Source organism: Lissotriton helveticus, chromosome 8, assembly GCF_964261635.1.
Source record: "Lissotriton helveticus chromosome 8, aLisHel1.1, whole genome shotgun sequence".
In the NCBI taxonomy this organism is placed as follows: Eukaryota; Metazoa; Chordata; class Amphibia; order Caudata; family Salamandridae; genus Lissotriton; species Lissotriton helveticus.
In genome coordinates this window covers 190,389,718-190,417,686 of record NC_136069.1, presented here as the reverse complement: position 1 = coordinate 190,417,686, position 27,969 = coordinate 190,389,718, and the positions used below count along the sequence as shown (strand labels likewise).

Here is a 27,969-nt window from a genome sequence, read left to right as displayed (position 1 = left end):
TGTATTGTCAAAGGCTGTAAGGTCAGTGTTACCCGAAAAATAGCACTTCTGTCCGAGGCAAACGTCTGTCAGGACTGCATAGCCTGTAAGGAAATAGCTCTGTTTTCAAAAACCAAAGTGTTCTGTTCTGTGTGAATTTTCTTCATGTGTGGTTCTGTTCTATGAAATCTGGTATAGTGCTTTGTTCCCCAAAACAAACGCATGTAAGTTCTGTGTGACCTGAGAGAGAGCTGGGGCCTCCAAATATAATATAAGATTTATTTCACCATAGCAATAACTCTGTTTTGTGAAACCTGAGCCTGTAAGTTCAGTCTATCCTGAGAGTAGCTCGGCTGCCTAAAGGTAACAACTGTCTGTGGGTGTGTGTAACCTGTGGGAAGTTCTGTTGTCTGAGTGAGGACTCTGCCAGTATATTTTGTGTCACCAAATTCATCAATTATTTGAATTATTCCTGAGTGAGTTTGGCTTTGGTCTTTCAACAATACATGTTTTGATATCAGAACACTCTCAATTAAACATCCTGGGCTTTGCTCGCTTTCCCACATTTCCTTCTGTCCGTACCCACCCCCAGGGCCGGACTGGCTACCGGGCAGTTGTGTGTGCTGCCGAGCAGGGGGATGCTTTCGTTGATGGGGACCTGTGTGTGCAAAACGAAATTCGTTTTGCTTTTTTTTTCTCAATGCGCACGCAGGTCCCCATCAACGAAATATGCCCATACCACGGAGAAATCATCCCCCTGCTCGGCAGCACACACAACTGCCCGGTAGCCAGTCCGGCCCTGCCCACCCCTTCCCCAGGGCCAGCCTTAGGCATGTGCAAGCTGGGCACCTTCACAGGGCTGCCTAACCCCAGGGGCCGACACGCCGATATATATCCTTAATATAATAATCCTCTGAGAATGGATACATATTTGTGTGGCGGCCCCAGTGGCATGGATTTGGCGGCCCCCTGTTCTACTTCCAAACACCCTGACCCCCCTCTTCACTGGCCTCCGCGCCTCTTCCGGGGCCTCCTATTCCGGGGCCCTCTTCTGGGCTCCCCTACCTATGCTCCCTGCCCAGGGCCGCCATGAGCCTAGAGCCGCCCCTGCTTCCCGAAGGTCACTAAGACTATTCACACAGTCATCCTGAAGCCAAGTTGACTCTAACCCTGACATCACCATTTACCGTCAGCCCATACTTAATTGGCAGAAAACACATTGTAGCACGTGCTCCCGCAGAGGCATGAGGCTTGGTATAAAACATACATTGAGTCCCAGAATTCCATTGGTTTGTTAAAGAAACAGGAGAATAGGTCAATTTGGGATGCTCCTAAACTCAAAATTAGGAGCATCGAGCATAACGCAGTGCAAAATAAAATAAACAAATTCCAGTGTTCAATAAAAACAAATACCATTTGAAATAATAAAAGGTTTTTAGTCAGTAATGACACACCAACAATATTAACCGTGTATTTCAGTTTTAATTTGAATCTCTTCTGGAACGCAGGATTCTTCGCAGTCCAGGTTCCACGAGCAACCATCACCGGAAGCATAAACGTCCTGAAAGCGTACTCAGCCAATACTACATATCAACTGACAGACCGCCCCATCCCCTTAAATGCTGACCCCAGCTGACAGGCCCTTTAAAGTTCAAAAATGCATTTACCCCTTCTTGCTAATCATAGATGAATAAAAAGAGGAGTAATGTAAGCTGATAGCAAGAGCAATTGATGGCGAAATAATAACTCTCCCAATAAATAATACATAAAAAAATTCCTATATATACATAAAGGGGCATTTGGTCAGTCCTCTTCTTCCATTGGTCTGTTCAACTGTCGTTCACACTTTGCTCCGACCCACTACACCATATAGAATGAGGCTACCGGCCAGCCCACTTCAGCAATTGACTTTTTGGACAGAGAGTGAGAGCATTTTACCTGATCACTCTTGCACATCCATCTAAAAAAGAAGTGCCCGTAATGTCAAGGCTGGTAGACTAATACTTTACTATGCAATTCTTTAACCTTTTTGTATTTTATAGTCATTCTTTTTGTGTTTAATTTCGGCTTTATGTTACAGTAGTTCAAATTCAATAGCATTTTTTTTGTGTGTGCCAATAGGAATCATATTTTCCTGTAAAACTGAAAGGGTTTCTATACCTGTACTAAGTGAACCTGCCTTGTTTGAAAGGTCAGATCTATTGGCCATGTCACTGCTTGTTTTTCTTTTCCATTTTGAACTTTTGTGGGCAGGTTTATCATTTTTTCACTCAGCACTGTTCAGCGCAACAAAGCAGGCCAACTTCCTGCACTGCATGAAAGGGAAATGACCATTATATCTCATTCCTGCCTTTTCCCAGCGCTGGCACAGGTTTGGCTGCCTCTCATCAACGCAGGCACCCTTGCGTCATGCTGCAAGGGTGCCTGCGTTGTAAGCAGAATTGTTTTTGTGCAGGATGGGATACCTTCCTACACAAAAACAATCCTGCAAGGCATTTTCCTCTTTCTATGTGTGGTACAGAATGCAGAACAAGATAGAGGAAAAAACAAGGAGAAACAAAAATATTTCTCCTCGTTATGCCTCACGTGGGGAGGCATAGTATTTTAATACATACCCAGGTCTATCACTAATAGTAAATCTGGGAACACACACAATCCATGGGTGGATCTGTGGGAACACTCACCCTCCACCCATGAAATGCCTCCCTGCCGCAGAGTACTCAAGGCAGTGATTTGTGCTGCCTTGAGTTACTCTAGGTTTATCAAGCCATGCAGGGGCACACAAGGCGGCCTTGCGTGGCTTGATAAATCTCACTTAGGTTTTGCATCGAATGCATTTGCTTCAAATTCATCCAATACAAGCATATTTTAACCTGTCTACTGGAATTTTCAGCAAGGGCACATCGCATAATCCGATTTAAAGCACAAGTGCACCCTTTCTCCACTTCCCCCACATGTTATTTATTTGCTTTGTATGCTATGTTGTGACTGGGGGTGAGTGCTTGCAATGTTCAACACTCCCTCCATCATCCCCTTTGGTTTTGCTTTGTTCGCCCTAAGTTGGCAGGGTATGCCCAGACGAGGGTCACTTGCTCACTCTGCCACTGGATTCAAGATGCCTGGCTGATGAGGGTTATGAACCCGAAACCGGTACCAGGATGCTTGGTTCCGGTCCAGGGAGGACCTGGCTTGGCAGGTCGAGCTGGACTGTTCCCATGAGGCACAGGGTCAAACTGTTTTGCATATGGCCATGTCTGACCTGGGGTGGTGGAGTGAGCTAAAGAATGAGGATGGATTAAACCCAGATCAGTTGACTGGAGGTGAGTGCTTGCAATGTTCAACATTCCGTCCATCATCCCCTTTGATTTTGCTATGTTTCATAGACATGGGTCTAGGCAACTTAAAATCACTTTACACCTGTGAACCGAAGAGGAATGAAAAGAAATGTAGAGGCTCAACTGCTTTTCTATAAGAGATGGTTTGCTGAATAGGAAACCTAGTTTGGCAAACCAGAATTTTTCTGAGGGAGGGTTTTCGGCTGTCACTCAAACAGCAGGGAAGGCGTCTGGATGCATTTGTAATCGTATCCTGTGAGTTGGAATAGGAAAATGCTGTAGAAAAGAAGTGCCATTCACTAACATAGCCACCACTCATATTACTTTCATATTTCACTATACTAACTCTCCACTAATCCTTTATGGGTTCCGGAGTAGCGTGGTACTCGCCGAAAAAAGTGCTTTGTCACCTCATCAGGGGTAGTAAGCGCTAGATAAATATTATTACAATACAGTGCAATTCCTGTGCTTAATTAATGCCATTACCACCATAGCAAGAAATGCCTAGATGTGCATCAGTTCACTGTGCTGCACAGAACATGACTCCTGAACCTAACTCACTTACTCTTCTATGGCTATACCACATCTCCACTCCTTAGAAGGGGACTTCAGAATGTGTTTTCCAATAATTAAAACTCAATTAATTAAGCTTAGGGGCGGTTTACCCACCCCTTGTAACTCCAATGTTTCCAATCCAGCAATATTCAGGAAGCATTAAGCCAGAGACGAGACCATTGACAATACATTAGTGACTTCAGGGTGTTTCATATCCAAGTGTATATATATATATATATATATATTACATTCAGGAATAGATAGTGAAACCTTTCACGCGTCTGTTCTTATGATTAGTCTAAAAAGTACAATTGTTACTTTTTGCAATAATTCATATAAAATGTACTGGTATAAAAATAATGACATTTGAACACCAAAGTGAACTATATGGTTTACAAACAGAAAACTGGCAGGGATTTTCTAGCACTGTTATAGCTCTATGTTAAATAGAATGATACAGTTTATTACAGTATAAAATGCAAAAAGTGCAGTGTTACATCGGAGTCCAGCGTCCCAAAGACAAGAAAATAAGACAGAGACAAGTCCAGTTCATATGATGCAAAGGATGTCATGTCGTCCTACACTAGGCCATGTTATATCACTACTGGTTAAGCGTCACATACACACGTTTTGTGATGAGTGCATGTCAGAAAAGATCAACCTTAAATGCATGAAAGATTATGGGCCTGAGGGTGGCATAGAGGGCACTGCATCGCAAACATGGGTGGCAAAGGGCCCTGTCCACTAAAATGACGGCCCACTGCTCTATAGAAGGAAACCCTGGCAATCTCAAACTGAAAAAAAGAAAAAAGAGCCCTATTTCCAGGGAGAAAACTCACAGGGTGTCAAGGTCATTCATGGTTTTTTTTTTTCCAAAAACAAATTCCCACTTTTGAAGTTTGTTTTTGGAAAACAAAATGTTTGTTGAGAGGGCACCAGAAACGTGGCCACTCATCAAACCATCAGTGCCTTTAGAGCAGCCACCATAATGGCAGCTCCTCTGAAGCCACAGAGTGGCGGAGATCTCACAGTATGTTGGGCAGCAGTCCAACCACGATGGCGGGAAATGGCCTCAGCTACCCTGACGGATGGCAAGCCTCCCACCAGACTTTAAAACAGGCTCTCTGTCTTTCTTTAGGCCTTGGGACTCCCTCTATCACTCGAGCCTTGGAAATGGCGACATACATACAGAAATTGGCTGCCAGAACTGGAGTTCATACTATAGGTACAACCAGAAAACTTCCTAACTTACTCCATGTTTGCACTTTACGGGCATGTGTACAAGCCCCTAGCACCATCGAATCGCCACTTTTTTTGATGCGCTGGTGACGGTATGCGCAGCACCATATTTACAAAGTGGCGTTAAGCCATTTTTGTGACTAAACACTGATTTGTAAATATGCTACCATTTCAGCAGGTATCTGCGTGAAAGGGGGGTGCACTGGGTGTTGCTGTAGGCGTTCCACCGCAACACCAATTGCTTTTTGATACTGCTCCAGATTTACAAGGAGGTGTGAATCTGTGGCCGCGCCAAAAACAAATGCCATGCAAGAGCAGGCATTAAAATGGCGCACAAGAAGAAATGCTTTTATTTCTCCTTGTTTTTGCTTTGTCAATGCAACACACATAGAAAGAGTCAAAAGTCTCTTCCTGCACACAAACAATCGTTCCCTGCAAAACAGGCACCCTTGCACTATGGAGCAAAGGTGCCTGCGTTGGTGCTAGGCAGCTAATTTTAGCGCCATTGCTAGGGAAAACACCAAGGTTCGCCAAATTGTAGTAAATATTGCGCATCCTGGCGCTCTGAAATGTCGGAGTGTGGCGCAGCCAAATTTGGACAGCTGCATGCTCTGACATTTTCTAGTAAATATGCCATATAGTCCCTAATCCTTCACTTCCAGTAAACATTTAGAATAAAAGATCTACAATTACTTTAACTAAAGCTCTTTTAACTATTGACTATTTAACTTTTAATAAAATGAAGTAAAGAATTAGAAAATTAATAGCAGGCACCAACCCTCAGTGTACGTACACATACTTTACAAATCTTATTTTTAAAGACCTGCTGTGGTGGCATTTAAGTGTCTGGAACAATGGGTTCCTGGCTTGTGATGGAAAAAATGTCAATATTTCCCATCAACATTTAGATTTTCTAGCTTAATGTATGAAGTATGTGAGCGTACATGATGTATATTTACTTGGGGTCCTGCCCCAAATATTTATTTATTTCCAAATGCTGTAGGATTTAAAGAAATTTCATAGGCATTTTACAATTACCCAGTTCACCTCCTGCATAAAAACAATCTATATAAAGTAAGCGGCTTCTGCGACAGTAGGAAACGTTGACAAAGGACTGCCGCCGACAGGAAGTGAAACCGATGGCTATGCGTCAGAGGATGACCTCTGAGAGCTGCGGCCATGCTTTCGACTAGGTCCATGCAACTGTTGTGTAATGCAGGAGAGAATGTTGCGTCATGCAGGGGATAAATCAACAAATGACATTTCACGAAAAAGTCCTGTAGCATCTTTGTCTCTGCAATAGTTCAAGTTGACTAATACTGGCCGAGAAGTGAGCAACATATTTTTGGAGGGACATTTTTACTACTAAAAGTCCTCAACTTTTATATCTGGGTCCACTGGGCCCCCGCCATCTGGAAACTTCGAAGAAACAATTTCCACGTGGGCAGAATGTGAAGACGTTTCATGCATTGAAACAAACAGTTTGAACTTTTAACCCCGCTTTACTTTTGGTTCAAAGTCCCTGAACTTAGGAAAATGGTAAACTTCACATCAGCACCGTCCCACCAGGTCCATACTGTCCATTGTCATGAGGCTGTGCACCACAACGTGATCCCAATTTCTGTCTCCTCATACATAGTCATTTAACCTGTAACCGCTGCGCGAGGCGGAGGACAGTGATGGGAGATGGTTGCTCTTGTAGGCGGGCGGTGGTCTGCAGGGAGGAGCCGACCTTGCGCTGCGTGTTTGCGCCTGGTATGGGATGTTGTTCTGCTTGCCCGGGCAGGATGTGCACAACAGGAGAGCTCCCCCGATGACAGTCAGACATGCAGCGATGAAGCCCACGTAGAGGGCTTGCCCAATCTCATACTTCATCCCATTGGGGAGCATGGGGTTGTAGAAGTCTCTTACCACATCGTTGGTGGACCAAGAAACAGGAACCAGGCACAAGATCCCTGCCAGGATGAAGAAAGTTCCACCACAAACCGCGATGACGTTCTTGCCAGAAGATCCTCGGGCACAACGCGTGCATTTCATGCCGATAACAGATGTGACGCAGGCCAATGTGGAGATGGCACATGATACAACCATCATGGCACGTGCAGCTTGGAGGTCACGCGGCAGCGCCAGCTGCGATCGGTGGACTTGACATTGGTAGATGCCGGTGCTATGCCAGACACACTCCATCCAGAGCCCCTTCATGTATGCCACGGCGGTTATCAAGTTGGTGCCCACATGGGCTGTCCTCCACCAGTGTGGGAGGATGGTGGCCGCAAATGTCCCGATGAAGCCCAGGAGACCCAGGCAGAAGCCCAGCAGTTGAATGGCCATGCTCGCCATGCTGTTGCCGCCTCTCTGTATTTCAGCCTTTATGATTTCTCTGGCTGGATTCCCTGCTGGATAACAGCACAACCTCCAACTGCAGGATATATTCCACTTTTACATTTTTTCCTTCTGGTGCTCTAATAAATGGGCAAGGGAAAAAAAGAGAAAGTTAAATATTATCTTAATGTATTATTTCCAGCACCAACGAATTGCGCCCTGGGAGCCATAAGAATCATAATTAGCATTCTAATTGCAGTTTAGTGGCACTTTATGGAAGCAGTTGTAGACCCGGTTTATAGATTATGTTCCATTGAGGGATGATAGATTCTGAAGCCAGAGGAGGGGCTCTCGATGTGTGCAATGGCGAGCTTTATCAGTGTCTGATTTTACAGTACCTTTTCAGAAATTTGTAAATAAGCATTTATGTATTTTTCAAACTAATTCCATCAGCCTGTGTTTAAGTCATCATTTCAGCCACTACCCCACTCCAGTCTGCTTATCTCGAAGGTTCAATCATTTAGACCTTCATTTCCACCAGCCTCTGGTACCCATACTTAAAATCGGGTTCTTTTGTTTTCTTCTCAGTAGTTCTCAGTGAGAGAAGCTGGTCTCTCTTCCAGCCACAGTAGTAAACTACCCATGAGTGCTATTTAACTCCTCTCTTCCTTTTAGTGCTACAGAAGAACACCAGTAGGCTCTTGCGCTTTGAATGGTGAAACGATAATCACGTGATATGTGCATACAGTGCCTTCTCCTCTTTAGGTCAGTGCAGAGCCCTGATTAGGAGAAGCACCAGGCCATGGAACGCTAAAAGCCCCACAAGATGTGAGAGATGAAGAGATGAATAGATAACCTCACATTTTCCCTTTTCTGGTGGGCTTCCTGGGCATTTTCAACCAAATGCCTGATTTAAATGGTGGACGCAGACAATGGCAAGTGTGTGCTGACACTTATTGCCACACACACACGCACGCACACACACGCATACATACATACATATATATCAATGGGCTTTGACTAAGTCACTCATTACTTACAGTTTGAAGACCAGTACGGTTCTTATAATGTGAGCTATAGAAAACCCATGTAACCCACGCAAACTCACACACATGCATACAGAAACACAACACAAATTGGTGATGTCTTTGTATTGATATACAAGTCCTCCTGGCCATGCACCTTCCAGGATTCCAGTAACCCTACATCTCAGAAGCTCCTTGCTGCCCACTTCCACTTCTCCACCTTCAAGATAGCCACCTAACACATCGCACGCCTGATCTTGAGACTATTACAGTGTCATTGAAAAAATGAACGACCTCATTTCCCTGACATTGGTCAACCATTCCAATAATATCTTTCTCAGTGGCATCATCTTGTAAGGATACTCTTCTACCAAGAAAGAAGTGGAGGCTCTGAACGGACCTACACCTAAAGAAACAACTTAGGGGCAGATGTACAATCACATTTACTGGAAGCAAACCCTGTATTCCGGTCAATCGTAGGATGGCAACCAGTAAATTTGTATTTGGAATTTTCTAAACCCATTTTGTGATTCAGTTACAGGTTACCGGATCACTAAATGGGTTTAAGAAACCAAACCGAATCAGCATTTGAAAGGGGTTTATTTTGGGTGTCCCTTCCCAATAGGGATACCCTATGGTATGTATTAATGTTTTGAGATGAAATCCAGTCACAAAACATTAATATTATACTGAACACTGAACAAACAGGAAGGGGTTCCTGAAGAGACCCTTCCCCTTTGCGAACGTTCAAAAAAAGTAAGGAACATGAACTGAATTTAAAGAAAAAAAATGGCTTTATTTAAAAGCAATCACAGAAAGGTAGTCTGCTGACCCAGCAGGCCTCCATCCCTGTGATGGCAACAAATTGTAGTGAGTCACATATTGCGATGTACCTCAATAATATGCAGGAGGTAGGTTGGATTCCGACCCAATATGATTCAGATTTTTAAGAACTGACCTATTAGTACATAGGTCGGTAAGTTTAACAAATTTACTGGTCGCATAATTGCTGATAACAAATTGTAACCAGTATTTTGTGGCCAGTAAATATTACATATGACCCGTAGACCTGTACTTCATTTCATGGTGTCTACTGAATGTCATATCATGTTACCACCATTCTATGTATTGGACTTTGATAGTTGCATTCAGCATTCTTGTGATCACAGTCCAACCAAAAGCTAATATTAATAGTGTGCATGTGTTCCCTTTTTAAGCATGGTTGAATCAGCATGTTCCTAATTGGTATTCTTAACATACCTATCCTATAAGTCCCGAGTAAATGGTACAAGGCTTACCCAGGGCCTGAAAGCTAAATGTCACTAATTGACTGCAGTCTCTATTGTTTCATCCACTACAGTGGTAGTACAAACATGGCTTCAGGCCTACCCTGTGTATCCTGACTATAACAGTGCAAAAACTGCAATTCAACCAGTGAAAATAACCCATTTTGATACGTCAAAACCTCTCTGTTAAATAAATATAAATCACCCTTATTTAGGTCTGGTAGCTCACAAGGCTGGGGGCATGGTATTTAAAAATAGGACATGTAGAAATGTAATTTTAACATGCCCATACAGTGAGTAGCACTCAAAAGCAATTTTTTACTGTAGCAGGCTTATTTCTCCTATGTAGAAAACCAGAGTATAGATTACAATCCTAATACTGTATCTAAGGATTTGTTCTAGCTAGAAAAATAATGAAACGTTTATTTTTAATAGTTATTAACCCCTTGCATGCTCATGACGGCCCCCGGCCGTCATAAGTCATGGTAGGCGTGTGTTCACGACGCCTGGGGGCCGTCCGAATCCCGCCCACTATGTAAATGACCCGCACAGCGCGAAAATTTGTAGCGCATGCAAGGGGTTAACAATCCAATTCAATCGGGAAGTTGGATTTTTAATAAATATTAAGGGAAAGTAACGTTTAGAAAGTTACTGTGTACCTGCTTGAACTGTCAGCATAATCATCTCCAGCTCCCCAACTTGTACTTGACCTGAATTAGGTGTGAAAGAGGAGTTCAGTTCCTCCCAGGTGCCAGACAATAAGTCACTGTGATAGACAGGTCAATCTAAATGGGCATGGATGACTCATTTGAGTTCAGCAGAAGGGTGGGGGCTGTCAGCATCCTTTTTGACATTACAGTGTAAATCCTGTTGGAGTGTAAAATCCTGCTTAACAGGTCTGCTGGGTTCACACATAGCACTTAGGGCACAGTTGTATGGAAGGGAACAGGATACCCAGACAGTCCTTGTGTATTCACTGTCTGGTTACTGAAGAAGACTGCTTTTGACCTCCTAGATTAGACGTGGGAGGACACTAGGATTACCATAGTACACTCCTCACACAGAAGGGCACTGAAGGGTTGGATCTGCTCCCTCTTGTACACAGGACAAAGATGTGGACTCCAAGGGTCATAAGGCTGAACTCCTGTTCAAACAACAGAGATACTACAGGCTACAAGAGGTCTGACCAGTGGCAATGGTACCTAGACTGGTCCCTACTGTTGGCCTCTGCCTGACAGAGAGTCTCTAAGTGCCTCACCTGTGGTCTTTGGGGGCTTTAGAAGTGTACTTCTGTGGTGGATTTAACCTGGAGAACCTGGTATGCGTATCGGATCCGTGCTCCATCGCAGTCAGCCTCCAATTGCACCTAGATCAGTGATGCTTTGCACTTTGTGGTGCTATTCCTACTTAAAACGTAAATAATTCATATTTCTAGTTCCCCTTATTGGATTTTTGTCATTTTTATGTAATTGTGTTTATTAAATTCTACTATATTTTTCTAATTCAGTTTGTGATTTTTGCTGTTTTGCATTTTGACTTTATTACTGTTTTGGCACTGCATAAATACTTTACACATTGCTTTAAGTTAAACCTGTCTGCTAAGTGCCATTGCTACTAGGTGGTTGAGCGCCGGTCAATTTAGTGATTTTGAGTGTTCATCCTAACAAGGGTTGTGATTGTTCCTTGAGGTGGGTAGTCACCCCGCCCAAATCATAATACAGTTTCTCACAAATAAACTCCTAGACTCACACTAAAAGCCAGCATCAACATTTATACACTGTGCTGCATCCAACCCAAGTTTTCTGCGTTCTAGTTTACCCTAAACTACATCAACAGAAACTAGACCATCAACAAGCATAAAGGGAAACTGTGTGAAATACAATTACAAATAGATGTGAAAAATTGAAAATTCTGTCCCCTCTGCCATCATTACCATGATTAATAATAACAAAAACAATGGCAACCTTACAGCAAAACCAATGTTAACAGCGATTGTCTCTCACATGACTACCAGTTTGGCTTTATCAGCACTGAGAAGATGCTCATCCAAAACAATATCCTCTACAGCACAAATCATGTTTGATCTCTTAGCCACATTTAGTACTCTGTACCCTCTGCCATCATTCCCATGATTAATAATAACAAAAGCAATGGCAATCTTACAGCAAAACCAATGTTAACAGCGATTGTCTCTCACATGACTACCAGTTTGGCTTTATCAGCACTGAGATGATGCCCATCCAAAACAATATCCTCTACATCATAAATCATGTTTGATCTCTTAGCCACATTTAGTACTATTTACAATCCATGATCAACATCCTGTCAAGGTACATGGATTTGATGACCCAGTAATCCTCCTACCCCCTCAGACCATCACCAAATTGTTCACATGTGCACCTCTATTTCCCAATAGCTACCAGGTCATCATCTCTTCTCTTATCTTAAACTTTTGTGGATTGCCTCTCTGAGCCCCTCTTGTTAGCCAGAGAATCATGTTTTACTAGAATTTTAGATTATGTTGACACTACTATCACTTACTGAGTAATTCTCTTTCCCTTCATCCACAGGTGGATTTTCTAGTCTTAATACAATAGTATCTCAATGGCATCTCATGTAAATTTCCAAAGCTAAGGATTCTCAGACACACTAATGAATGACAAAATATTGGTGTGCAATTATATTGAGTGCAGAATATTGACCCCTACTATATCATCAACGTAAATATATGAAGGTAAGTGTAATTGTACTTACATATGTATACATAGCTTGATGATACAGTGGTAGTTGATATTCGTCTTCCGATATTGCTCCAGGTCAATAATACACTTATTGATATTGTGATATTTGGTAGGACACTCAAGGTAAGGTCTGATTCTCAATAATGTGCGCATGCTGCTTGAGGAGAGGACGTAAAGAGCGCAATTTGTTTGCCATATTTTTGATTACTAACCTTCTTTAAATCAGGCCCTCAGTGACACAAAGCATAGTTGGTTTTGGAGGCAATGATTATGTTTATGTAGAGGCCAGAACCCATATGTTCATCTACAGATGTGAAGTAGCCCAACATTCAGGAAACCCAGAGGCACTAGTTTAATCTTCAATCAAGTTGAATGAGAGATGCCAAACAGAACAGTCATATTGCTAGGAATTTCACATGGCAGCATGCTGTTCTACACTTAAACTTCATATATTCAGGAAAAGATGTGCAGGTAGAAGCCAGAAGCCCTATGTGTGCCTAGACTTCACATTCCACCTATAATTAGGACCACAGAGTCTGAATTAACAGCCTTTAGTACCTTCATGCAAGGAAAAGGTAACTTTCCAAAAGTTAACTTTCCTAGGTATTTACTAAAAATCAAAACTCACCAATGAACCAGACATTTAATAAATATGAGAAATAGTCTTTGAATTACTTATTTAGCTAATGTTATAATCTGTACTTTTGACTAATCTTATGGTATTTTAGCGCACAACCATGCAAATTCTTCAAATTTCATATGTTAATTTGACTTGTTCTCCTAATTTTAGGGTGCTCCTGGGGTGGTGTCTTCTGACCTAGGGACGTCTCTGTGATCAAGACATATTTATGCCCGTTTTTTAACTCCACCGTTAACTTATAGGGTAGCGTCCGATGTAAGAAAGGTCAACATCGTGAGCACTTTTTCTTGTTATTTTCTCTCTAAATCACAGCGCCTAGCCACAAGCCACACGCAATGTCGTTTTTTAATTATTATAATTGCACAGCTCTCACTTTATCTTCACTGAACTTTTGATGCTCATAATAGATGCTTCGACAAGGGCCACATGTGACTAAGCACATTAGTCTGCACTCTGTTTTATCGTATGTTTACTATACCAAATGAAAGCATGGGTGCACGCCTGAATACCCAACACATCTTTCACCAATTCTATACACTCGCCACTATTCACAACTATTCAAGACAGTGCATGCTATGTACTTAACGATTAGGGGATAAAATTAATTACAGGATTCCTTGACCTGTACATATGTTATGATTCTTTACAGACATGCTCCCTGAAGAAGGGCACATCGCTCGAAATGCATAGGAGCTAGATTGAGTGATGTTACAATTGAAAAGTAATCGGAAAAAATGTGAATGAATACAATTTCAACAAGATGCTATAAAAAGAAATAAAGAATTGCATCAGAAATCATTTACAAGTGAATGTCATTATTATTGAGAAACTCAGTTGAATCCTTACTACAGGATATATGGTGTGCCCAGAGGGATGCTACCAAGTGAATTTGGAAGCACTACTAAATCATAATCAGTATTTTGACATTTTCTAGGATTCATCTAAAGCCCTGCCAGTGAAAATAGCTTTTGGTGCATAGTCACTGGAGGAACATGCCAATGTAACGCCTTTTAGCATTGAAACCCCTGGCATCTTCTAACTCATGTAAACCATAGAAAATCATATGCAGGTTCATCTTTTTCACAAACACAGTCTTTCACAATTGAAGCTGTAGGGCAATGTAATCTTTTAATAAGGATAGTATAATATCTCGAAATGGTAATTTGCTGTGCTTGCTTCTTACTAACCATTAAGGGATGAAAGGTCTGGCACAAACCAATATATTCTTTCTGGTGTGCAGATGCTTACAATATGTAGGTCTTCATTATGAGTTTTGCGTTCCATTTGACCACTTGCGGTTCAACCTCTGTATTTCGAGTTTGGCTGTCGAACTTCCTCAGGAGCACTGCAACCCCCGGGGTGCAGTGATCCTGCGGCGGTGTTCCAGCGGTCAGAGACCCCAATATGTTGGTGGTGCCACTCCAACACCACCTAGCATATTAAGAATTTCCTCACTGCCCTCCTTTTCATGCAGTGAGCCCAGCATGAAAAGGGTGACAGTGAGCAAACTAAGAGGGCCATACAGGGCCCCCTGTTGCTTCTGGACCTGGGGTTGTATGTACCGTGGATGTATGCACCCCCTGTTCCTGCATGGCGTGGACTGGACAAACGTGCTTTGGCAGTCCTATAGCGGTGCCTTTCTAAGGTTCACATACAAGCCTTAGAAAGGAACTGCCCGGGGACTGCCAAAGTGCCGCTCGTAATCCGGCGGGTGGTCTGAATAAGGCTTTGGTGGTCTGCTTGTAGTGCGCTGGCGTGGTGGTCCGCAGGAAGACCACCAAACTCGTAATCAGGCTCTAAGTTTCTTAATGTTGCTGTAGAGACCAATGTTTGATATTTGGAATCAAAGCAAGGGTGCACCAAACCATAATCTCTGAATATTTTTCTTTCGAATCTGCTCTCTGCACTGCACCCAGTTTAGCAGCTCTGGGTATCCCAAATCCATTTTTAACCTTCAGCATGAAAGAACATATGTGAGTTGCCCTTTGCCACTTACATGCACCTCGGAGGCTGGACTACAGACAACGCAATTTTGCACTATTTGATCGACAATTTTACCTCACCACTTCGAGGATCAAAGTCCAGACCTTCATCAACATCCACAGGCCAAACTCCATCAAGGACCTACGGCAGCCGACTTTCCAACTCCCTACTCATGAAGAAATCATGAATGGCCGCTGGGGCACCCTCCGCAAGCCCACATCAAACACCACCGGGCAAGCCCTGACCTGGAACCCTCAAGAGAAAGGGAAAAGAAGAAAGCCAAGAAGCACCTGGCGCTGAGGCCTCCAGGCTGACTGCAAAGAGATGATTTACACCTGGAGTCAGATAGAGAGAAAAGCCCAGGACAGAGATGGCTGGAGAGTCTTGGTTGACGGCCTATAACCCATGACACATTTAGGATCACTGAAAAATTCCATATACAGGTTCTAACAAGTGCAATAATTACTTTTATACCGACTGAAAAAGACATTTGTTTACTGGTCAACTGGTGATGATGCTGATTGAATGTTTCTCGGTCACTAGTGCAACTAGTTTCATAATGTAATTCAGACTCTGGAATTCGTGGGATGGTCCAAACTTGTAATTCAACAGAAGTAGATACATGCACATTGAATAGATCATATTGTAAATTTATCACAACACATACATATATAGGGGCTTATTTATGAGCCCTTGCGTCACTTTTACGCCGCTGGTGCGCCACTTTTTTGTGACGCACCAGCAGAGTAAAAAATGTGCCTATTTGCACCATATTTACAAAGTGACGCATCTAGGTAGATGCGTCACTTTGTAAACCCAGGCGCCACATTATACCTGCGCCAGGTATAATGTATGCAAGGGGGGCGTTTTGACGAAAGAAAGAGTCTGAGAAGTGACGCAGTGAAATCTATAAGATTTCACTGCGCCATTTCTTGGACGCTAATGCTTCAAAATCTGACGCCTGCCTCATGGCAGGCGTAAGACTGACGCAGGCACAAACAACATGGGACTTGCCCATGTAAAAGTACACATTACTGGAGTTGCATCACTTTTGTGACACACTCCAGCAATGCTTATTCAGGCAAATCTTATTGGCCTGCTAATACCACTCCTGATCTTCTTGGAACTTCATGTACGAATACTATTGCCCAGAACTTGGAAATGGGGATTAGCAACACGCTGGACCTATGCACCCCCAAAATTAAATCCAAAACATCGAAAAGAGTTATTTCTCAAAAATGGTACACCGCTGAAATTAAAGTACTAAAAAGAAACTGTCAAAATAAGGAGCACATATGGCGAATGTCTCGCTTAGACATTGACAAACTTATTTATAAGAAGGAGCTCAGAGCATATTATTAAGCCATAAAAGCAGCAAAAAAATAACACTATACACAAAGAATAAATGAAAATGGTAATTCTGCCAAAGAACTATATAAAATTATAAATGAATTATGCAAACCAAATTGCCTGTCCCAAACATTACATCCTTCAATAGGAAACTGCGAAATGATTAGTAATTATTTTTGTGACAAAATAGAGGAAATATATGCCACATTTAATACCAGTGACCGTATGAAAGTACCTACCTGCTCTCCTGAAAATTCTATTAATCTAAACAGCTTCACACCGATAACAGAAGATGAAGTGGCCAGCACCATGCTAGAAGTTAAGTCTGGTTCACCTCTTGATCCTTGCCCTCATTTTATTTTTAGACAGCTTATACAGATTTTAACCCCTGCCATTACGCAACTTTTTAATAAGCCCCTGGAAACAGCTGTGTTTCCGGAGATATGGAAACAAGCTATAGTGATTCCACTGCAAAAAAAAGCGGGTTCAAAGGTAACGAACCCAGCCAATTACAGACCTATATCCCAACTTCCCTATCTCTCGAAAGTGCTGGAGAAACTGATAAATAGACAATTGTCTAATTATTTAGAGGACAACAATTTACTGGACCCAACTCAAACAGGGTTCAGAGCTATTACCAGCACAGAAGCTACTCTTCTGGCTGTTACTGGCATTGGAAATTCTCTGGACCAGGGCGAAGCTGTGGCCCTGATCCTGTTAGACCTGTCGGCGGCGTTCAACACGGTCTCCCATCATCTTTTATTAGAGAATCTGCTAGGAAAAGGGATAAATGGAAAAGCACTTGCATGGATTGGTTCATTTTTGCAGAATAGAACGCAAGTGGTACAATTAGGAGCCTTCCTATCCAAACCCAAGCATCTTAAATGTGGCGTTCCGCAGGGAGCATCCCTCAGCCCCACATTGTTCAATGCCTATGTTTCATCTTTGGCACAAATTGGAGCACGGTGGGGTTTGGGGGTTTGCTCCTATGCGGACGATACGCAACTTATAATTAGGCTGGGGAAGGGGCAAATTGAGGCTCAACAACTGCCTAACGGAAATGGCCACATGGATGGCAGAGCATTGCCTCTAATTAAATGCGGACAAAACCGAAATCTTATTGTTCGGTGAGGCAAAACACATATGGGACAACTCTTGGTGGCCTGCCTCGCTGGGAAATTCTCCGTTACCTAAGCACTCAGCCAAAAATCTAGGCATCACCATTGAGGACACTCTATCCATGCAGGCCCATATTCGAGCCTTGTGTGGGAAAAGTTTTGCCACACTAAAACTCTTGAGAAGACTCTTTGCATGGATCCCCTTGGAAAGTAAGAAATCAGTCACACAGGCCCTATTAGTTAGCAGGATGGACTATGGGAATGCGCTCTTTGTAGGCATGCCTGACTACTTATTTCAACGACTGCAACTAGTGCAGAATGCTGCAGCTAAATTAGTATGCAGGAAGGGCAAATACAGTTCTGCCAAGGAATGCCTGAAACAACTCCATTGGCTGCCTATGCGCCAAAGAGCCTGCTTTAAGCTCTTGGGCCATGCCCACAAGACACTTAATAATAAAGGACCCACTATCCTTCAGAATGGGATACACTTTTACCTTCCTGCTAGACCTTTAAGATCACAACATCTTGCCCTTGCCATAACAAAGAAAATAAAAAAGAACAAAGCAGGAGGACGCACCTTCTCTTATTTGGCTGCTCGTCACTGAAATGAACTTCCAGTGGAACTTAGATTAACCACTAACTATAATCTCTTCAGGAAGAAATTTAAAACACACCTTTTTCCTAAAGACTGACCCACTACAATTGTCTAAACCAGCTTTTATCTGTTACCAGAGTCCTTAGCGCTGTGACATCCTTCAGGATAAATGATGCGCTTTATAAATAAATAAATAAATAAATGCATCACTTTTGCGCCTACAGATACGTCAGAAATACTGATGTATCTGTAACTCCTTGCGACATGATGCGTCATACTGTAAATATGACGCAGCGATGCGTCACTTTTCATAAATGAGGCCCATAGTGTTATATGCCCAGATTAAAGATATACTCTGGATTTGTGCAGAGCAGTGATAAGAACTCGAGGTCCCAGGTTCCAATGCCAGCAATTCAGTAAGGAGACAACAGCTGCTCCCCTCTTCTGCTTGTATGACTCCAGGCCCTACATTCAAGCAGCCCTCTCTTTGCAGTGGTGGAGAAAGGGCGCCATATGGCCTATTCCGAGCAAGGAAATTGCCCCATTCCCATCTCCAGGTTTTGCATTAAAGAGCATACTCTAGTTTGAGCAAAATGGGTCATCACACATCTGGTCCCCAGTGCCACTGCACCTGCTGCACTATCGATGGCTCTCCCCCCCCCTCCCCCCGACTCGTAATTAGACATAAAGTGCACACATGAGCTATGGTTTTCCAAAACGGTGGAAGAATTCTAAGAAAACTTTCAAGGGCAGTGATTATGCTTCAGAGGTTAGTCTAAAGATAACACGAGCTGTGATTTACACCACTGGCCACAGGAAATGAACTCTCACCTATTAGGCGGCTGCGTTCACCTGCCCGCGGGTGGTGTGTATTTTTAGAAGTCATTACGCTCTATTTTTAGTTTTCAGCAATTAAAGCAGGCTGTAGTTTAAGAGACTCGATATTTTGACCCTATTTTCTGTGACCGCATGTTTTCCATGTTCTGCCCGCCTGACTTAATGAGTGTCAGATAATACTTAACCAACGCGCTTTTTACATTTTCCATGTTAAAGTTACTAAAATAGCCCGAAAGTAACACCTTTTATGCAAAGTGCCTAATTAAACTCATGCTGAATTAACCATTAGTTGAAGGCTTGTTTGTAGTACAGTAGGCAAATAGCATGTCTGTCTCATGAAACATTGTCCTGTTGAGAAATAAATGGGCAAATGAATTGTCTGGAAAGCATTTTAATGAGTCTGAAATTATTTTACGAGTTTGCTGTTTAGGTAATATTACTTATTTGCAAAACTTCATTTCTACTTCTCCGAAATTCCCCAGAATTTCACTTTTCATTACCATACACCAAAGGCCAAAGCCCTAAAATAAAATATCATAACAATTCCCATTATTTAAAGCTATTTTTCATAATTTTCTTCCCAAAAACCTTGCATTTTGGGACATGCCTACAGTATGTGATAGAAGATGCCTTCGTATATGAGATATTTCAAAATCTTGCCTCAATTGTGCAACATTGCACTTATGCCCCACAAGCCTCCCAATCTTGAGATTCCCAAATAGTCTCATGCTCTAAATTCAACAAACTCTGGGGCATATTATCAAGACAGGAGATAAAATTATCGCTGCTTTATCGGCAGAAAACTGCCGATAAAGCGGCGATAATGGGCTTGATAATATGCTCTATGGAATTCCAATCGAAGCCCATGTTAGATGTCTTCACATATATATATCAGCACTCTTAAGAGGCACCTTCACATTCAATAAAACAAAGCAACATTTAAACATACTTCTAATGCAAGGGACAAATAAATCCCCTATTTAGCATGGACTCAAGGAGCAATTGAGCAAACTGCCCAGATTGACTGTTTTTTAAAAAAAAGGTTTTATATAGCGCTGGCTAGACCCGGAGGTATCAGAGCGCTTTACATGAGCATCAGATCATAGTTACTGGTTACATCGTTACAAAGGTTACACAGTTATTAGAGCATGGCAGCATAGTTACTTGTAAGGTCAAGATAAACAATAAGCACAAGTACGAAAGGAGAAAAGCAAGCAAGGGGAAAGATTCAGGGGAGGGGGGCAGGAGCTGGGGAAGTAGACAGGTTATGAAGGCAGGAAAGAGGAGGGGATGGTGAAAGACATCGCATGGAAAGAGGAGGGGAAGGGTGACAGGGACACAAACCGGTAGACGAGTCAAAGCAACGTCCAAAGTCCAGTAAGCTGTGATCCCAGGGGAGGTGGTATCACTTCCCTATCTCTGTTGCGGGAGGCTCCCTTTACGCAGTGGACTCTCTCAGAGGGTCTCTGAGACTCCAAGGCCTACATACTGGATCCTTCCCCAAAAAGGGGAGAGGGAGTGCTTTGGCAAGGGGTGCCATACCATACCTCAGCTGTGAGTGGCTCCCTTGGCGCAGTGGACTCTCTCAGCGGGTACCTTTAGACTCCAGAGTATAAATATTGGATCTTTCCCCAACAAGGGGAGAAGGAGTGCTTAGTCAAAGGGCACAAAGGACAGGGGGCTAGGCAGACTAGCAGGTAAGGTGAGAGATTCAGGGGAGAGTGAATCGGAGCTAGGAGCTAGGGAGGTAGACAAAGGGAGAAAGAGTACTAAATGGGAACAAATGTAATTAATGAGTTATTATATAGCGCTGGCTAGACCCGATGGAATCAGAGCGCTTCACATGAGGGACAATAATGTTGCAAATTACATCTGTTAAAAGTTACATAAGTATCAAGAAATGCATTTAAAGAACATAGGGGACAAGGTGAATGGAGCAGGAAGGGTAAGGGGATAGGGAAAAGGGGTAGAAGGAAGACAGGACGTAGAGATGAGGGGACAATAGTTACAAAAGATACCAGAAATTTTTTTGGGGGGAGCATAGAAGAAAAGGAAAATGGGGTGAGGAAAGGAAAAGGCGTGAGGGCAAAAGGGTAGTGTCTAGATACAGCGAGAGACGAAGGGAAAGTTTGTCCAAGGTCCGGCTGGGTAGGTGACGGCCGAGGGGGAATCCGCGGCCCATCTCCTCTTCAGCTATCAGGTAGCTCCACCGGGCTCTTGCAGGCACTCGTGCTACACTATGCTATGCAAAGTTGTGCAAGCAAAATGGGTTTGCATTACATAGGATACACCAAGGGCATCAATGCATACTCATACCTAAGTGAGCTCGCTCTGCCGTGAGGTGGGCCGTCCTTCGCTCCTGCCGACGCACTGAAACACAAATGTGTTTGTTCCTCTACCAGCCTTGAGTTCATTTTGAAAAGTCTAAGATGGAACAGTGGAAGCAGGGTTAAATCTCCTTTCTCTTTAGTGTCTTATTTTTAGCCAGAAAGTGAAAGTCGTCTGGGAGGAAATTCTAGAAAGGCAGGAGTCCTCCTCTTGTAAAACTATAAAGAGAAGGGTCTCTAGCTTCTGAGATAAAGTAGTAGGCACACATGGAGGACTGAAGACAGAAGGTTAACATGGGATTGGTCAATTCATTCCTGTGATGTCAAGCAAGCAACAGACCACGGGACATATTATCAAGGGCCTTATCTTCCCTTTTTTGGCTTTTAAAGCCAAAAAAGCGGAGATAATCTTTTCGCTCTATTTGCAAGTCGGTGCTAACATGCATTAGCGCATGTTATCAGCCGTTTTGCCGACGCCTCACTTTGCATCTCTAATGAGATGCAAAGTGGGCATCACTGGGCGTACCCCTGATGGACTACCTTGTAAATTATTGCTAAATACACATCGCAATATTTACAAGGTGGCCCTCAGGATTTTAGCAGACATTTGTTTTTGCCGAAAACCGCGGTTATCGCCGAAAACTAACGTCTGCTAAAATCCTGACTATTGTATGTTGACAATGTGAGGTGGATTGATGTGTTACAACCACAGGGTCGGATCATCAAGTATATCGCCGTTTTGCAGGGAACATCGCTGGAAAACCAGCGATCTTCCTTGCAAAATCGGTGATTTCCCCGCTATCGCTGGATTATATATCGCCCTTGAGTTATGCGTTGATTATAACGTGCTAACTCAGCGATTTAATTCAGCAATAGCCGGTGTTAGGGAAATCAGAGCTAGGTGCGCTGGGCGATAATTATTGCCCCTTGTTGTTGATATACCCCTAAGTGCTTCGTTTCTCACTCTCGCATGTGCATGGTGCACATCTTGCCAGGGTCCAAGTGGGGCTCTATTATGTACAGGGATCATGTTCCCTGTTTGCGCCATGGGAAAGAGTGCCCTAGTAGGCTGAGCCGCAAAATTGTGCTGTCCTGGGATCAGCACGATTGAGTGAAATACTGAGCGGCTGCTTCAAAAGTTTCCCTGGGCAGGTGGCACCGCCTACACTTTAAATAGGGGAGAGAAATCCCCATGCAGGTGGGTACAGTGAGTGACTACACCTGCCTGCAAGGTGACGTCTTGGGGTTCACTGGACCTCCTCCCCGACCTCCTTCAGTGGCATGCCATCAAGACAGCTTCTTTACCCCTGCGCCCATGTCTTTAGTACGGCAGAGCGCAGAGGTAAATAGATGCCCTCATTTTCATAGACCATGCCCCCATGCAAATGAGGAAATGCTCTCTTGAGTTAGAGTTAGCGTAGCATGTGCCCCAGCTCTATCTGTATTACAGAACGGGCCATACAAACGTCTGCAGCCCCTTCTGTAATAACAAAGTGCTCTGTGGGCACACAAAGCGGGTGCAAACACCTGTTGCGCCCCCAGGGCACTTCTCTAATATGGGCCCTGGTGTTCTTTCACCTTGGGGAGTCTTGAGGAGTATGAATGGAGCTTGGGGTGCAAACACCTGTTCACCTGTTTGCACCTGTTTTGACCTAGCATCAACAGTTCAAATCTGGCCATTTTAATGGCTGTGTAAACTGATTCCTCTACCACTTCTTTCCTCATTCATGGGGTGCATTTTTACAGCTACTGCTCATGTCACAAACTCATATTCTTGACTATTTGGCATCATTTAAATCATTTGACAGTATCTCTGACTTGTACATGTTGTCATTTAAATTACTGGGCCTTATCTGATTACCTTAGTGTTTTAGGTCGAAGCTAGCCACAGCACAGCTGTCTGGTATTGCAAAGACATCTTGAGAACATTCTGAAAGCTTCCCAGGGAATGCATTCTGTCTATTGCTTACTATTGGCTTTGTGGTTTGTAGCTCACCTTTACTTGCTTTCTATTTGCTGGCTTTATTTGTTTTAGACTGCACAACATGTATTTGCCCTTTCCCATGGAGCAAAGCCTGTTTACTGTATTCTTTCACAAATGCCTGCTTTCTATGAACGGACCTTTAAAGTTTTTTCTTATCTTGACACATATGCTGTACATTTAAGAACAGAGTTTGAATGTCAGGTTCTGTCTTCCGAGGGAGCCTAGTGTTTACTTTTTTTCTCTGCCTTCTAAGTGGCATGATTTATTTAACGATCCTGCTGGGTACCGATGTAAGCTGTTATTTTTTCTAGTGCACAATCCAATTTAAATGTCTGTAAATTATCTGTGAAAATATGTTATTACATATCAGAATTAGGAATTCACAAAAGAAGCAGATTTTTGGTAATTCTGAAGCATGGCGGAAATAAATATTTTTTTACAAAAAAATAAATACACTTAGTGATGCTATTTCCACACATTATCATTTGTGCACTGTATAGTTTGATCAGCAAAGTTGCATATCTGTGCAAATGTGATGGCCATTTCAACAGAAAATGTGTTGTCTGTAATAGCAGTCCGCTACCTCACCATGCATACTCCACTCTGCACAACTCTACTCCATGATACTCTACTCCATTCTACACCAGTCCACTCTACAACACTCTACTCCACGACACACTATGTCACTCTACTCCTGTCTACTCTGCACCACTCCACTTTACGCCACTAGACTTAACGCCACTCCATGCCACTTATGCTACTCCACTTTAAGATACTTGTTAGAAATGGGATTTCCGGTTGGCTAAGGCTGGCGCCAAAACCAGGCAGAAACCACCACTCTAGTCATGGCAAGGGAGTTACACGCCAAGATAACCCCTGCTCACCCCCTTGGTAGCGTGACACGAGCAGTAAGGCTTACCCCGGAGGCAATGTAAGTTAAGTATTTGCGCACGCACCCACCAGCAACAACATCCAAGGCCCCCCACAAAAGCAACTACACACAAGGTTATATAAAAATAGCCTTTGTATTATACCAAACACATTAGATTATGAACACACACACTTTACAATGTGCCATAGGCACGGGCAGAATTTACAGGGGATTATAAACATGGGACAGGGCCACATGGGCCACTGTCTGGAATAAGCACTTTTAGAACTAGCACTTTGAAGGAATAACACTTAGAACATAGAACAATTGTAGCACCAAATATAAAATGTAGCACACAACCAGTAACCACTGGTAAAAGGTAAGTACCACCTACGCAACCCTAACCACCTTAGGAAAATATCACGCAGGGAACCATGAACTCACTAGCATAACTATACTAGGAAAGACAACCACCTAAGCATAAAAATAGATTTAGGGGTATAGGCTAGAGGCTTTACACATGAGGCATGAAAACCCATTCAGCGGTGTAGGTAAGACACATGATGCATAAAATCACATTCAGCGGTGTAGGTAAGACACATGACGCATAAAAACGCATTCAGCGGTGTAGGTAAGACACATGATGCATAAGAACACATTCAGCGGTGTAGGTAAGACACGTGATGCATAAGAACACATTCAGCGGTGTTGGTAAGACACATGACGCATAATAACACATTCAGAGGTGTAGGTAAGACACATGATGCATAAAAACACATTCAGCGGTGTAGGTACAGGGTGCGCAAAACATTCTACACAGTACATTTCCTAGCACCCTAAGAAGCACATATATCACAATTAGCACAGAACTCACATCAAGGTCCAGGCTGCGCCACTGCGCCAAAACTTAAATGTAGCAGCTGCCCACTACTTGCTGGGCAGCTCAGGACAGGGACAGGGCCTAAACGCTGCAGCTGACACTAAGTGCTGCGCAGCTGGGGAAGGCCAAAGTAGGGATGAAGGAGTGCGACTCACTCCTGAGTCCAAAGTACATGTCCCTAGGAGGAAAGGCCTAAACGGTGCAGCTGCCCACTACTTGCTGAACAGCTGAGGACAAAACGGCGACAGAGCTCTCCCTACAAAGACTGCGCCATGTGGGAGCCTTCTAGGCTCTAGAAATACAGATTGCGCAGAACGGCTCTAGCAACAGCCAATGGCAATACTGGAGCCACGCTCTGGCTTTAAAGATCATTACTGCCCCCATCGGTGGGGCGCCATGGCTCTGGGGGACACGGGCCCCCGAAGCCCCCACTGGGCCCTGGAAACAACAAAAGAACCATTGGTGGAGCGGCCCGCTGCCATCTGGGGCTGCTCGAAAGAAGGGCACCACTCTGGTGCTTGGGAAGCACATGTGGCCTTCCCTCCCCCGCCCCAGCCGTCTCAACTTACCGGCTCTCGGGGGGGGAAGGCTTTCTCTTTGTCGGGCGGCGGTAGCGCGTGGCGGGCACCCTCTCTCCTCATGGGAGCCCCGCCTTCAGAATGCGCCCGCTTCGCCCGGTCTTTGCCCGGTCCCCCGTCTCGGGACCGGGACTTCGTGTGTGGAGCATTCGTGGCTCCTGAGGCAACAACTCTCTTCTCCCAGCCGGCCAATCCCAGCGCGGCGGCGGGCGGGACTTCCTTCGCAAACCGGAAGTCCCGCCCATCGTCAGGCACTCCGGTGCCTGACTTCCTTATTGTAGCGCGAGGGCCGCGGTGGCGATACTTTGGGGCATAAATGATGGGTAGGCTCCCTCGGTGATCAAAATAAACGTAGAAGCGGGGTGGGCACCCGCTAAGGTAACTATAAACAGGGTGGGCACCCGTATAAATTTATAAAAATAATTCGAAGATGCAGGGTGGGCACCTGCGCACCGGCAAATTCGGGGGAATCCCTACACCGGGGATTCCCTCAGAACATAGGGCAGCTCGGCGCTGCTAGGCTAAAATAAAGTGCTCACAGGGTGCTAGGGGCAGTCACAGCCCTGGAGCACGGGCAAAGGCACAGCAAAAGGTCCTGAAGGACAGGAGGGGCAATGCAGGGCCCAGGGGCCAGCACACTGGGCACTCCAGCAAGGAGATAGCCCCCATGGCGGTCCCTCCTGGGCCCCACCATCAGCAAGGCCCCCTCTGTCAGGAATCCAAAAAATAGAAGAGTCCCCCAGTCATCCTAGGCATCCAGGGGCTGGGCAGGGCCCAGGGAGGCAAGCCTTCCCCTGGGCCCCAGCAGCAGCATGCCCCTGGTAGATTCAAGTCAGGAAACAAGAGCATTTTCATGGGGTCACAGCCCCTCTTTTATACAGAGAAATCCTTTGTCTACAAAGGTGCAGGCAAGGGGCGAACCAGAAACAACTGGTTCCTGAGCACTTTGTTTTGCTCAGCCCCTCTGCCTATTCACAGGATGGGTCAGGGACATCAGACACACCACAGGGGGTGGAGCCAGCAATGTGAGGGGAAAGCCCAGCCCTATTCAGGTCCCAGGTGCCGGCCATCAACATGCAGATCTCCCATTCACCACCGGGGCAGACCCATCCTGACTTCTGGAGCCAGGCACACCCGCCAGCTCCAGCCAATCACAAGCCAGACAGTCACTGCACAGACAGGCCAACTTCTAGAAGTGGCACTTCCACACTAGACACATGAACGCCGCACACATCATCGCGCAGCATTCAATCTCACGAGTTCGCACATACCAAACTCAACCTTGCACTCCCCACGCATCAGGCATTACCATGGACACACATTTCCCCCATGCATTCCTATGGGAGGGCAGGCCAATCTCACACACGCACTCAGAGAGCGCACGCACTTTACACTGCGCCACAGTGCAAAAGTGCGCAAAGACCAGAAATAATTATACTGATGTAACATTAAAAGGCAAAAAGTTCAGGGGAGAACCTGCCAGAAGGGCCAAGTCCAACAACACTATTGTCCACTCTTCTCCATTCTACTCCACTCTACGCCGCTCTGTCCCCCTCTACACCACTCCACTCTATACCACTCCTCTCTACAACACTATACTCCACTCTATGCTACTCCACTTTATGCCACTTCACTCTATGCCACTCCACTCTACAATACTCCACTCTACGAAGCTTCACTACACCCTACAACACTCTATGACACTCTACTCCACTCTACGCAACTCAACTCTACTCTACGTTATGCCACTTCACTCTAGGCCACTCTACTGCACTCTAAGCCACTCCACTCTATATCAATGCACTCCATGATGCCCCACTCTATAACACTCTGCACCCTTCCACTCTACTCCACTCTACTCCACTCTACTCCTCTCTACTCCACTGTCTGTAAATCAACTCTATGCCACTCTATGCCACATCAATCTAGGCCACTCTACGCCACTGTATGCAGTGCCCCCACACTTTATGACACTCCACTACACTCTACTCTGCTCCACTCCACTTTACTATACTCCACTCCACAATTCTTCACGCCACAATACTCCACTTTATGACACTCTACTCCATCACTCTACTCCACTCTACTACACTCTACGACACTCCACTCTATGACACGCTAAGCCACTTCACTCTACGCCACTCCTCTATGCCACTCCACTAGATGAGTCTCTACCCCACTCTGCTCTACTCTATGCCACTCCACTCTACACCACTCTATGCCACTTCACTCTAGGCCACTCAACTCCACTCTGCGACACTCCACTCTATGACAATCCATGAAACTCCACTCTATGACATTGTACTCTATTCCACTCTATTCCA

At 44.3% G+C, this 27,969-nt stretch overlaps 1 protein-coding gene across 1 annotated transcript; it reads right to left on the bottom strand.

The window, feature by feature from the left end:
• Window positions 1-6,737: 6,737 nt before the first annotated feature.
• CLDN14 (claudin 14) lies at window positions 6,738-7,474 on the bottom strand. Its single transcript, XM_078655942.1, has one exon. The coding sequence runs from the start codon at window positions 7,446-7,448 to the stop codon at window positions 6,738-6,740; it is 711 nt and encodes a 236-aa protein (XP_078512068.1). The 5' UTR covers window positions 7,449-7,474.
• Window positions 7,475-27,969: the final 20,495 nt, after the last annotated feature.

Bases quoted from the DNA above. Each gene is read 5' to 3' on its own strand.
- CLDN14 (XM_078655942.1), bottom strand. From the start codon at position 7,448: ATGGCGAGCATGGCCATTCAACTGCTGGGCTTCTGCCTGGGTCTCCTG.